Source organism: Anarrhichthys ocellatus, unplaced genomic scaffold (genome assembly GCF_004355925.1).
Source record: "Anarrhichthys ocellatus isolate YVR2014 unplaced genomic scaffold, GSC_Weel_1.0 scaffold31, whole genome shotgun sequence".
Classification (NCBI taxonomy): domain Eukaryota; kingdom Metazoa; phylum Chordata; class Actinopteri; order Perciformes; family Anarhichadidae; genus Anarrhichthys; species Anarrhichthys ocellatus.
In genome coordinates, this window is record NW_022280061.1 from 4,412,938 (window position 1) to 4,426,818 (window position 13,881).

The window sequence follows — 13,881 nt, forward strand, 5'->3', positions numbered from 1 at the left end:
ATTACCAGTTCAAAGCTCTTCATTACTAGTTCAAAGCTCTTCATTACTAGTTCAAACCTCTTCATTACTAGTTCAAACCTCTTCATTACTAGTTCAAAGCTGTTCATTACTAGTTCAAAGCTCTTCATTACCAGTTTTTAGAAAACAGACAAGGTGTTTGCAGATTGTCACTCTGGTGTGTGTTGCGGTACCTTGTTCTGGAGTTTATAAGGTGAACAGGTACATATCCGTCACTGCATGTTCCGCATGTATCCAGTCTTCAACTCCCTGTAACAAAGGGTCAAAGGTTCAAAGAAGATGTTTTTATCAAACGATACATCAGTGGGTAACGTTTCTCCACTTTGAACCTGAATTACTTCCAGCATGGCGAAAAAATCCTTGAGGTTCACAATTTCCCTGTTTGTCTTAAATAATATGGAAACACATGTAGTGACTCAAAGTTCATGTAGACATTATTATGGCTTATGTATGAAATGGTTAACATTTAAATGGGGCTTCCCTCGACCGAAGACATTCTTAGTCGACTCATTGATTAGTTGATCTAACGGACGATCTGTAAAACTGAGTTTCATCACAGAAGCACTTTAAATCCTGTTTACCAGAAATATACTCATAAGTTTCTTAGAAATACGTCATTCAGCATGAAAAAGCATAACAAATGACGAAACAACAAAAGAAATCTCAGTTGTCTAAGATCAACTAAGAGTGTACAGACCTACAGTTTCTAACATTTAATGTTTACATCCAGCTGACTTCTATTAGCACAAATGAACTAATGAAGTAACAGTCACCGGTGTGTCCCACATCATCTGTGTTGGACGTCTCATAATGAGGATGTCTCTCCTGCAGACGTGCATTAAGCTCAATACATCATAAAACCAGCATGACTATATATATATATGACCAGTCTACAGGGTCAATAACTGCTTCAGCTTCCTGGGTAACTGCATGCATTGCATAATATAGACTGGCCTCCATATAGTGCAGCTAATTATGGGATTGATTATGGATGTGAATCCTGCTCTGGCTTAATACAGTTACATTAGTTCAAGCACAGATCAGTGTGCTTCAGAAACAGATAGCAGATGGACTGAGGTTAGGAGAGGCTGCACGCCATTCAGTCCCAGCAGATATGATTGATAGACTGCTGTGCATCCTCTGCTCCGGCTGGTAGTCTGGGTAAGCTGGAGGATGCAGGAGGTGGTGCAGATGGGTGAAGCTGGATAGACCTAAATAAACAGACACTACAGACGAGTGGAGTCATTTTATGTATGTCTTTATCATTACGCTACTCATGGGGCACATGCCCACGATGTCTCTTATTTGTAGCTCAACACTTGTCTCTGTTTAATGTGTTTAAGTGCATTACATGCATGACTTCAGGCTCGGGCCGTCAGTGCTGATTGGTCGGTCCAGGTCGGTATAGAACAGTATAGATTTGCTTCTGTGTGATTCACTGCTGCCTGTTTGCACTGCTCAGTGCTCGCGCGTGTTTTTGGACTACTAACATGTGATGCACTGACGAACCGCCTTCATAAATGTACTTTTGTGAAAGAGTAGCATACCTTCGGTTTGACTGACTTCGCGTTCGAGAGGTCGGGTAACATGAGACGAACAGTGACATTACCTTACTTTAAACTGCAGAGCCTGTTAACAAAACAACTCGCTGTTTGTTCGCTAAAAACAAACTGGTGTCAGTCACGACAGTGCACGCGCACCTGAAGGCGCAAGGATACAGCACGCACTGGGCTCCGTCGGCTGCTCTATATGTCCGTTTTCTATTTTAAAAAAGTGTTCTTCCGCAAACGTAAGATTGAAAACGAGGCTAGCAGGAGCGGCGTGACCCTCAAAGAGAATTGTCTTTTCTTGTGACGTTTGAGAACTTACACTTCGATCCTTCACGTGAGACTGAAGTTAACACATTAAACCAAATCATCCTGATGACGTGTGTCTGAAAAAAAGAAGACTCAGCGCGTCTTTGAAGTAATGAATGAATTCATCAATGAGTAAAGAGTGAAGACGTCCGCTACCATATATTACTGATTAGATTAACGTTACTCATCAATGACTTTAAAGAAGTTGCACAATATGTCATTACATGTCCTCTGGCGCCCTCTGGTGGTCAAATGCTACAACGAGCAGAAAAGTCTAAAAAACGATATAACTTAATAATTTAATAATATTTAAAATAAATGGAAGAAGATATGCCACAAATATTCAATATTTATTATTGTATGCTTGTGGACAACAAACAAAGCAAGAAGTTCTACAGTATTGCTGCTAATCTAAGTTCAAATGTGCTCAACATGTGGTGCAGTTTAAGGTCTAGAAAATGTTGACTGTTGCACTTTTGCCCTGTATAATGTACTAACTGGCTAAAACATAAGCGTTGGAATGTAATAATAATAAAAACTGCATGAAATTTGTACCCAACTCAATTTTTTTTAAATGTGCACAAGACACTTTTTGCAGCTGCCATCACATATGCAATTGTATAACTATATTCAAATAAGTGCAAAGAACTACAATTATTTTCGACTCTGAACATCTTTAAAAGTTGCACAATTGAGGCATCCATACATCCTTTATTTCCCAGTGGTTACATCTTTACTTAAACAAGTTAAAGCTGCAAAGCAATATTGGCCAAAACTTGACTTACAGGCCAGAATCAAATCTGTTGCCTGGTGGAACAAATGCGTATATACATCCAGAAAGCACGGAAACCTATTTAGGTAGGCCTACTGCCGATTTTAATGTCACAGCTCCTGCTACATAGAAGCCTCTGAAAGCACCAGTGGGATTGGATGTGGGACCGTCCATCACCAGTCTAGTGGTATGCTGGGATCTTCATTCTCCTGTAATGTGTTTAGACACTTCGCAGCAGCCAGTGTGGAGGTGAGATGCCAGACTGGGAGAAGTAGTTCCACCACCATGGTTTTTCATGCCGCTCTATCCCTCCCTCGCTTACGTCTGGCTCGCTGTAGCGCTCAAACTGGTTGTATGGGTCGAATCGCTCCCATGTGTCTACTGTGGGGAAGAGATGGTCGTCGATATCGGGCTTTATGGCAACCTGGATGCAAGGGAAGGGAAATGGTGAGGATGGAGAGCAGGGATAATAGAGGACCATCCAATTAGTATTGTATTTTGAACTTGTATATGTATTAGTTGTATTACTGCAGATGGAAATGAGCTGGTAGCTAAATCTGGTGAAATAAATCTCAACTAGAACTAAGTCATGCATGGGTAGAAAGAAATGTTAAAAAAAGGATATTTGAATGGTTGAACAAGATAATGAAGAGAAAAATCCAACCTTCTCCAAGACAAAGTCGACACGTCCAGCCTTGATCATGTTGTTAGGCAGATACACCCTCTTACTGACCCTGGAGTAACCCTTGGCTGTGGCTGTCAGGATGTGAGTACCGGGATTCAGTAGCCGCCAGTAGTCTCCATCTTCAGCTGCAGGGCAATGCAGACAATATGTCAGAGAGGGGTCCAACGCATGAAAGGAGAGCACAGTAACAAAGTGTGGGAAACAAACATACAATCAAGTCTACGGGCACGCTAACGGCTCTGTGAGGCTGAACTTGGCCACAGCGGTGCTTTAAGCTGTGTGCTTAGCATGCTAACAAAATGAGCTAATTAGCACTAAACACAGTGTACAGCTGAGGCTGATGAGGGAAAGGTCATTCGTTTTGCAGGTATTTATTCATAAACCAAAGTATTGGACATGTTACAATGTAATGATTGGATTATGGTGCTAAAGCAAAAGTTAAGAAATAACAAAAGTTATTACAATTCATCCTGTGGGGGACACAGATGTTTCATGGCAATCCATCCAACAGTTGTTGAGATATTTCAAAAAACTAAAACTGTTAAATATCGAAGGTGACCTTTTTGAATTATGCCTTACAGCCATCATCACTAACTCCCTGAAGGCTACAATAATAATAATAATAATAGTTATACCAACTGATGTGTAATCATATACTGTGTTTACCTGTGGTGACATCTTTTCTTATCCCTCTGACAGAGACAGTTGCACCTTTTATCCCATTTCCATCAACACCCTGAACGACTCCCTTTAACCCTCGATGGACCTGTGCAGGGACAGGGAGCACGATGGAAAGACACATTATTTTCCTCGTACTTTAGTCCTGGGTCAAGTGCTCATGTGGCCTACATGCATGTCTGTGTAGTCTTTATTCCTTTCGGTCCTTTCTGGTCTTTAAAAACTGTCTCATGTGTGTCTCATTTCACACTTTGATTGTCAAATATTCATCCATTCACTATCAATTGAATTAAATAATGCACTGTAAAAATATGCACATTTGAATACAAGCTGGTCATCAGTTTAACAGACACTTACAGACTCCATATAAGTGAGCAGAGCTTCCTTATTCCTCTTCCATTCTGGGTAAAGCTCGGCCTCTGATGGGAATTTGTCACAGCCGAGCTCCACAGTGATCTCCACACAATTAGTGTGCAAATAGTTGAAGTCTGACATACCTGCAAGTGGAGACGTGAGGATAATGAGTACCTCACAAGCAATGAGAATAAAAAAAACAAGTGATTATATGTTTGAAAAGTGTATCTCACCACCAGCAAAACTGTACCACAATGCCCCGTTGGTGATGCCCCTAGTTCGGTAAAAGGAGGCTCCACACCTGTCTGTGTCATTGTTTGACATGGTGGCGTGGGCGTCTGCATAGGTACGAGCCAGCTGCTTGAGGACCTGAGCATGGTGTGTGTGTGCGGCGTGAGAGGAAATATGACAATCCAGCTGCACAACACTTTTTCTGCAACCATTAATCCATCAATTGAGACATCCATCCTCCTCCCTACCTGTTCATCAGGAGTGGGCGAGAGCATCCTCTCCTCCTGCGGGTGTTTAGAGAAGTCGAAAGGATAGGAGACCACCAGATCCCCTCCGTGGAGGCTGGCAGACTGAACGAAGGGCAGCGACCTGATCCACTTCATCACTGCGTAGGTCTCTGGTGCCACCTACAGCCCAAAGGAAGGACTGAATTGATTTGGGACCCAAGCAGAAATACTGTATCTAATGATAAAAGATCTCTATAGTCCGCATCAATAAGAACAAGCCCCTTACCTTGCCAAACCAGTAGGCGTCAGGGATTGCGATGTGGTCGATGCGGTAGTGCCTGCTGCGGCGGTTCCGGTAGAAAATTGAGGTGAGGTCTGGAAAATTGCGGTTGAGGTCAATATTCTGGGCATTGGCCCGTCCATTGGTCCAACCGTTCAACAAGTGACCCTGAAACATTTAGGTTCAAACAACTAGGAGCATTAGAAGGTGTCGCAGAGTGTGACATCATTGAGGGTGATGATGTGTAGACGTTAGTGGGAGCAGTGTGTATATGAAGAAAATATTGAGCAAATTACATGAATATTAGTCAGAAGAACAGGAAGGACCCTGTTAGACTATCACCATTAATTCTGTTGTTAACAATTAGACAAGACCATTTATCCGTCATGAGAAAGAGAAGCACAGAAGCAAGAGGAAGCCATTATTCATACATCTTAGAGATGAGCAGGACATGCATTTAATTCATATCCATGCAAACTGTTTATCATATATATGAACATATATGATTATGTTGCCATATACAAACAGTTTGATGTTTCAATTTACTCTTTAAATGAGTATAATTAAAAAATAACTTTAACACATGCAATGTACACAATATGAATACATTCAAAGTAGTTTGGCCCACATAATACATCCAAAATGTGATCATATTAATGAAGGTTCAATATGCTGCACACTTTCAATGTTTCCACTCTGTGTATATTGTGAATGGTTAAGACTCATGCATAAATCAATGTGTCTCTGAGTAAAGCTGTGCGTAGTATGTCTCTGAAGATATCAGGCTAGCAGTGCATCTTAGATTGCACATTGCATACATGGACAGCTGATCAGGATTATCAGCCCAAATGATTGTGACACACATTTGAGTCAGTGTACATACTGTATGCCTACTATAAGCATGCAGAGCTTGTGAGAGGCTCAGTGACACGGCCTGAAGCATTGGTGAATAAATACACAACACTTTGACCAAGAGGCTGTGTCAGTGTTGATATAACGAGTAATAAAAAGCTCAAGAGATGCCAACGTAGTCCCACTGTCTCAGGCTTCTCACACTGTCTCAGGCTTTGGACAATAACAGGGGACTAGTGTTGAATCCTCTGGTTAGTGGAAAACAGGGTGATTGGTGGAAGTCGGAGGCTTGAGTACTCTACGTCCAATCTTAATACCAAAATTAAGAAACTTACCAATTTTGTAGCCTAATCTTAACAATGAATCTTTACAGTCTTAGAGGAGAACAAAGTCTGTTCTTTATCCTTCAGCAGACTTTGGTACTTTTTCTAGATACTTTTGAATTGACGGCCTCTATGTTCAGAAAAAGAACAACCAACATTGTCATAGTGCTGCTCAATGGTGTCCCATTTCACAACCCACCAACAACGCTGTGAAAAGCCTCTACATCAGCAGAGTTCCTCATTCCTCCACCTCCACGCTTCCAGCCGGATGGACTGAACAGACAATGAGACAGAGAGCGGATAATGGCAGTTTGTCTTTGTCTTTCTTTTTCTGCTCACAATATTTACTTCCTGGTTGGTGAGCTCCGTGTCTCTGTTATCCTCTACCTCTGAGGCAGCCAGCTCATAGCCATCTGGATTCATTGAGGCCAGAATATGGATCCGGGTGGTGTTGATGAGGGTCTGAATGCGTTGGTTCCCCAGAATGTACTCTGAACACAGGTACTGGGCCAGGTAGAGCAGCAGCTGGCGGCCCAGCACCTCGTTGCCGTGCATGTTGGCTACCAGCTTGACCTCTGGCTCCACTACATTTCACAGACAGAAGCACAGACAGAAAGATGACGGTTAAAGCTGGACTCATTGATATGTCCACAGTGGGGCAGCAGAACGAGCTGTCAACACAATACTGACATATAATCCCTTTTGAAAGTTGCCTATTTGCACATCCAGCAGACACATAGCTACATTAGCATTCATTTGGAGTTGTGTTTGTGTCTATCTGATGAATGGACATCCAATAGTCACTCTCCTTTTAGCTCTGTTTTGGTCTCCATCAACGCCTGAGGGAAGAACCTGTCTCTAAAGCAGCTAAATGCTCCGCTATGTTCGCCAGTTAACTATCTTTGTCTGTATTTGGTGTTGGGCAGGTAGTGTACAGCATCTATCAGAGCTTTTCAGCTGAATTGCTGCAACAGGAAACAAGATCGACGAGAGCCGTAAGATGGAATCAAAAAAACCACAACAATGAGCTGAACAATGCTAAAACTGCTACCAAGTTCATATTTCAACTCTTTTTATCGATTTGCATATATTGTACGAACGTTATCACACAATTCATTTACACTGCTCTTCCGTACTCACATAGTTCGTGACGTCCTGGGTTGTTGCTGAACTCAATAACCAGCAGATCTCTGCCTTCTGTGCTGTGCCCAATACTGTAGACATGAGAGATTTGGGAGCACTTGGCTGCTGTTCTCTTCAGCAAGCTGTACATCTGGGCGTTGGAGGTGTATGTGAACTGGATGATGGTGCTGGGTTCTTCAGGTGAAAGGCCGGACCTTTCTACCTCCTGTCTGGCTGGAGAAGGGATGCCAGGATTTGGAAAAGGAGAGAGGGATGCTTTGTTTGTTTCACAGGATGCAATTGGTCCAAACGGTACAACACAACAGCGTGACCTTTACCTTTCAGCCCTGCCAGTGGGTCAAAGCAGCCCTCCTCGTTGCTGGCAAAGAAACGGTCACAATCTAGGAAGTAGGGCCAGGCCATTTCGATGGCTTCAAAGGCATGGGCACAGTCCCTCCTCAATGTATCGCATGTGCTGCGGCAGGGTTTGATCATCTTGTCGTCCTGGCAGGGCGAGGCGAGAACCGAGCAGCCGAGGAGGCGTATCTCAGGGGAGCACTCCCCGTTGAGCAGGCCATGGATGACGCTCAGCAAGAGGTACTCTGCCCCCGACTCTGCGTCCAGGCGACTCCGGTGGCCAAGTATGTTGGGAAATATGGTTCTGGAGCGGCAGCATTTTAACACAAGGTGTTACACGTGGTGCCGACAATGAGCTTGTAAAGACATCAGAGGAATGGCAGCAATTGCTTAAAATGTATGTAAGGTTAGTTTTTAGCTGCATGGCACAATTTGGCACACCACCCACCTAGAGTACTCCATATCATTACAATAGCCCAGGTTCAGGTCTGTACAGGTCGCTGTGGGACAGAGAAGGCAAAGAAAGCTGGTAACTATTTGTGAAAATGATGTGTGAGTAAAGCAAAGCTTTTCTTTAATTGTTGTTGGTTTCAAAATAGCCAAAATCGTTTTAGGGTTTGTGCTGAAAGATCTGTATCTGTCACACCTTTAAGAGTAAAGAAACACTAAACGCTAGACGCAGCAGGTGTTTCGAAATGGAACAATGCAATTTAGGAGTTTTGAAGCTCCATAAATCCTCCCCCACAGGTTGAGCTCAAGTGCTGCAGCTGTGTTTGTTCCTCTCAGAGAGGAGAGGAGGCCTGTTGCATCTTGCAGGCACTTTGTATTTTAAACACTTTGGTTTTCCAGCCCTGAAGGTCCAGTCATGGCCTGGAAATTCATCTTAGGGCACATAGTCCAATGTCTAAGTGGCTGGACCCTGACATGTTATTCTACACATCTCTGATCACTTTCTGCACCTGCCACACAACATCTGATCTTTACATTAGATTCATCTTAAGGCCCGATACTTGAAATGAATTAGCCACCTACGTTTATCTCCCAACACGTTGTTGCTGCATCTTCCTGTGAGAGAACACAAAGCCACACAACACACGTTAGGAAGCGTGGAAGTCACGAATAAAACGCTAGGAGGCGACATCTTCAAAAGCAAGAGACAAGCCAAGGAAGGCTTCTGCTTTATCACTGTTTATGACGAGGCTGATGGCTAAACGACACTATTCAGGTCTACTACAGACTTTGACTGTGTGAGGAATGAAGTTGCGAAATACTGGAGGATATAGACTTTAAGAAGTGTTAATATGTAAATCATGGTGTTGTGAAGTTGGGTTTGCGTCTCATCTCTATCAGCTATGTTGTTATTGGTTAGGAGCATCGGAAGTCGTGTTAAATCGCCCATCTTCCTCACACAAACAGGCCTATAGGTTATTTTTACGCTCATCGTGCTTTGGCGTCGTATAGTAACATTTATCTCTATGAAACACTGTTTTTTAGCTGAAGTCACTTTACCTAAATCCTCGTCTCCGGGATGACAAGTCTGCTGCGGGGCGCACCAACAACTTCTCCACAAGGACAGAAACAGCAGCAAAAGTCCTAAATGCATGTTGGAGTGCAGCAACGGCGGTGTGTGATGTGGCAGTGTGTGTTTGAGGCGAAGACTTCTCCGTTCTCTGTTGCTGGATGACAATTACCACGAACAGCACGGAAACCTCCTTCCTTTGTCTGTGCGGAGGAGCATCCCTGACCCGAGAAAAGTGCGGCGCGCCAGGATTACGGTTTACTGCGCGTTACGAGCGAGCTCCGATCATATTTCACTGCACAGAGCTGTGTGTGCGCGCGTGTGTGTGTGTGTGTGTGTTAGGGGGGGGCATGAGGAAGAAACGTGGCTTGTGGGGGTGGGAGTTTGGAAAGTTCATGCCTGTTTGTTTGACATAATGCAGCTACTAAGCCTTTTCACCCATTTAATGCCAGAATAGATCTCTGCTCCACAAGTCTGTGAAACCTCGTTAAACCTCATGTCCTCGCAGCTTTATCCTTGTAATTCTCATCTACCATTAGGACTGTTAAAGGAATGTATCAGTGGTTTCCCGAAGTAGGGGTCAGGACCCACAGGGTCCAAAGATAGATGTGAGGGGTCAGCAGATGATTAAAGGATAACAAAAATGCCAACACATGTCTTTAGGCTTTTGTTTGTTTTGTTGCTTCTTCTTTTGACGCCAGGCAGCCTTCAGATGACTCCCTCTCTCTTTGTTTGAATTGGTCACTGCTCATGCATTAAGGGTTAAAAGCCTAAAAAGTTGCAAAGAACTGCAACAACACTGTCATTTGAATTACCTTCAGCATCGTATTGTATTTAGTGGACTCGTGTGTCTGTGGCAGTGGACTTTATTCTTCAATCTGTGCAGTGATATAACATCCTCACACCTATTTTTATACTTTACATGTTACACAAGTTCCTTATTAACAACAACTTTAATAACTTCAACAGTCATCAGAATGAACATTTCTTCCAAGTTCTTTCACCGAAACACGGAGACCACTTCCTGACTAATTTAGGTTTCTTCAACCACACATTTGCATTGATGATAATGAACACAGTGTATACAGGGTTTCATGTGGTGTGTTCTCGGCAACGCCTAAGTAGCAGTCGGACTGCCAGGCCCTGTAGTAACAGCATTCTGCAGAGGCTGAAGCGGCCTTTGGCACACATCAGAGGCCAGCGTGCTGTATACATCCTGCATACATGTCCTTGAGCAAGGCACTGACTCCCTTCCATCTGGAGGGCTGCTGCTTTTCAGAGAGCCGGACTTCTGCAGGAGGGATGCAGGTGTTGAATCATTGAAATACTTGCACGTCAAGCTCAGGTGATTCTGGCAATGCAGTTCTCGTCTGTGGTGTCCAGCGTGCTGGTCGCGCCGTAGACAGCCAGCATGTAGTGATTATTTCTTACAACCCGGCTGATGATACTAACTAGGACCTTCCTGTACTGCTGCCGCAGCAGACAGTAGACAAACGGGTCGCTGGAGGCTTTGGCATAGGACAGACATTTGGCGGTCATGCCCCAGTAGCGGGGGATGTGGACAGAGGGCAACAACTCAACCAACCTGCAGGAGGAACACAAGGAAAAAAAGAGCATTCTGTTTAGTCAGGGCCTGTTCAAAAGAAAATGATAAACTCTCATGAATATTCGATAAAATTACATAATTATGTGATCTTATTTCATAATTGTGACTTATTTTCTCATATGAAAAAAAAGCATTTGGGTTGAATCTGAGAGGTGTTGGGTGAACTTCACTTGAGGCTGTAAGGCACTCCTTTATATTATACAATAACAAAGTATAATAACACAGATTCAACAAAATGAATGTTAAACTTCACTAAGGTCAAATTTCAGGGCCCCAGAATGTAAATGACCTGTTCCAGGATAAGTCAGATGTTTTACCAGTAAAACTGAGAGGACGATCAATATAAATTGTATCACAGACACATTGGAATCACAGGAATGTAGAACTTCTCCAAGCCATTATTGTAAAGGCATCAGATGAGTCATGGAAGTTAACCAACCGACATAAAGCCTGTGAACAGTGGAGCTGGTGGAACATGTTCTCTGTAGGGCTGTGCCACATCCAATCAATGTCAGCAAACATCCCAGAATGATTTAATGCAAAAAAAATGAAGGTATCAAACACGTATTACTACTTTACAGTTAAATATTTAACCTTTATTCCAACATGAAAAAAGCAGAAAATAACACTTCGATAAACACGTCAGGACATCTTATTATAGTCTCAGTATAATATAATAATATATATATATATATATCATATCATAGTATTCACTATAATATAAAACACTAACACACACACACACACACATACATATATATATATAAATATGTATTTATAACTATACATCATGTCTCAGCAGGTGCTTCATGTCCCTCACTCCCTAACTGTCCGTGCTGGATCTGTCCCCGTTGTTTTAAAAAGCTAAATAAGTTATCAGCATGACGTCATCCAGCTAGCCAAACCTGTCTGGTGTTCGAATCAAATATAAAGCTTGAGTTTAATCTGTGATCCGTCTTGATGAACAATGACAGGAAGTCTGTTCTCGTGGGTCCTCGCTCCTCAGAGCTACATTAGAGCTTTGGGACGGCCGTCAATATGGCGGCGCAGAAACAACTTCCGGTTCAAGCGAGGATCGAGGAGCGAGGAAACGACAATTAAGAGACTTGAGAAGCACCCTGAGGCGTGCACACGCGGAGAGGACGTGCACACGCGGAGAGGACGTGCAGGAAAAGCATATATTTACCGCAGATATCATATTTTACACATATTACTGGGTGATTCCATATTTCAAAAACACAAATATTGACAGTTTGTATAGTTTATTATTATTATTATTATTAATTGTATTGTATTTGTTGTGGCTCAAGGTGGGGCGGTGCCCTAGCGCCTCTACTGACCAGCCGCCACTGTGAAAAAAAGACACAGAGCAAGCTTTACCTTGTTATAACATAGGGTGAAAAGCAGAGGATGAAGGTGCCGATGAAGATGCAAATTTTGTTAGTCGCGCGCTGCCTCCTCTTCTTCTGCTCAGCTAGACACCTCTCCTTCACACTGACAGACAGACAGACAGAGAGAATAATTTATGTCTGACATAACTGCTAACAATAAAAAAAACAAAATGTGTTCTGTGCAGCATTCTAAAATAAGTCAAGTCCTCATTGAAACAAGTCAAACAGGTAACAACATCTCAGACTGTTGAGCTTTTCAAAAATGAATGATTTAAAGGGCTCACTCAAAGTTCTCATACTTTACCTGAGCGGGATATCAACCAGCAGGAGCAGAGCCTGCACTGTAATGACGTCTATCCTCTTGCAGTGGGACCTGGCCACTTTCAAAACCTTCAGGTAGGCGAAGCACAGGACGAGGAGGCAGAGTGCAAAGCTGCCGCAGTGGAACAGCGCCGTGAAGGTCGCATAGGCGGTCAGCTGCGACCTCTTCTCCGCGTCCAGGTGAACGGTGCACGAGGCGTAAGTGTGGCTGTAACCTCCCCATTCCATGAGCAGCTGGGTCAGAGCGAAGGTGAGAGAGTGCATCCAGGAGTACGCCACGATCAGAAAAGCGTCTCTGTAGCGCATCTTGCTGGAGTAACTGAGGGGGAACACCACCGCGACCCACCTGTCCAGGCTCAGCGCGGCCATGCTCAACATCGCGTTAGCGGTGAGAAAAGTCTCAGCAAAACTGATAGCTTGGCATAACAGGTCCCCGAAGGGCTTTGTGCTCTCGGCCACTCCGACAAAAGTGGCTGGCATGTTGATGATGGTGAGGAGGATGTTGGAAAAGGAGAGGTTTAGGATGAAGATGCCTGGCACGTGAGATCTTAACTCTGCGCTCTGGGTGAAGCATAGCAGCACTGACAGGTTTGTCAACAACGAGACAACGGCTATCACCACAATGGACACTTCCAGTAGGAACTCCGGTATGCTCATCTCTCGAGGCTCGGCGTTAGCAGCAGTCGTGGTGGTCAGGATTCCGCGGGGAGTCCGCCATGCTCTCTGCTCGTGCTCCCCACCGGCTGGTCACTATCCAGACGCACGTGCCAGAAGCGCGCTTGTGAGCACCAGAATCGCGGAGAGAGCTGTCCGGTGCTGAAATGTGCCCAAACACACCTCCCTGGTGTTAGTTAGTCAGTGGCACGAGCTACTTTTAAATACAGTATATGTTGCTTTGGACATCAAGCGATTAAATTAGCGTCGATGATCTTTTAATTGCTCCAGTAATCACTCGTCCTTCAGTCAAATGCTGTGGAAATGATGACTTTAAGTTACCAAGTGCTCAGTGTTTACTCTCGTTCATGCGCACTATTCCGGTGCCTCCTCTCGCGCTGGCAATGCCGTGCGCCCTGCACGTGCAGTCGGTAGCTGACTCATGTGATGCTTGAATAATATTCATGCAAGCAGGAGTTAATGTGCAGAGATTGAGATGCATGGACTGTGCACACAAATTCCACATGCCCCCCCCCCCAACAAAAAAAGTGTGTTGCACTGCTTCATATTTAAAAAATATGGATTTGTGGTGTTTGTGTGTGTGTGTGTGTGTGTGTGTGTGTGTGTGTGTGTGT

At 43.8% G+C, this 13,881-nt stretch overlaps 2 protein-coding genes across 4 annotated transcripts; both read right to left on the bottom strand.

Annotated features, from left to right (window-relative positions):
- Nucleotides 1–2,211: 2,211 nt before the first annotated feature.
- Nucleotides 2,212–9,576, bottom strand: cpz (carboxypeptidase Z). 3 transcript variants are annotated; one of them, XM_031864630.1, is made up of 13 exons: nucleotides 9,265–9,576; nucleotides 8,788–8,820; nucleotides 8,204–8,255; nucleotides 7,737–8,059; nucleotides 7,417–7,632; nucleotides 6,664–6,860; nucleotides 5,108–5,269; nucleotides 4,843–5,001; nucleotides 4,597–4,732; nucleotides 4,367–4,506; nucleotides 3,998–4,097; nucleotides 3,311–3,456; nucleotides 2,212–3,070 (listed from the first exon to the last, which is right to left on the bottom strand). In XM_031864630.1, the coding sequence occupies exons 1-13, from the start codon at nucleotides 9,356–9,358 to the stop codon at nucleotides 2,867–2,869; spliced, it is 1,962 nt and encodes a 653-aa protein (XP_031720490.1). In that variant the 5' UTR covers nucleotides 9,359–9,576; the 3' UTR covers nucleotides 2,212–2,866. The 3 variants fall into 3 exon arrangements, with proteins under 3 accessions (XP_031720490.1, XP_031720489.1, XP_031720488.1); XM_031864629.1 differs by having other exon boundaries at nucleotides 6,625–6,860; XM_031864628.1 differs by having other exon boundaries at nucleotides 6,616–6,860.
- A 565-nt stretch (nucleotides 9,577–10,141) lies between these two features.
- On the bottom strand, nucleotides 10,142–13,555 carry LOC116392959 (G-protein coupled receptor 26-like). Its single transcript, XM_031864817.1, has 3 exons — nucleotides 12,576–13,555; nucleotides 12,261–12,374; nucleotides 10,142–10,859 (listed from the first exon to the last, which is right to left on the bottom strand). Exons 1-3 carry the CDS (start codon nucleotides 13,247–13,249, stop codon nucleotides 10,616–10,618), a joined length of 1,032 nt encoding a protein of 343 aa, XP_031720677.1. The 5' UTR covers nucleotides 13,250–13,555; the 3' UTR covers nucleotides 10,142–10,615.
- Between the last annotated feature and the right edge of the window lie 326 nt (nucleotides 13,556–13,881).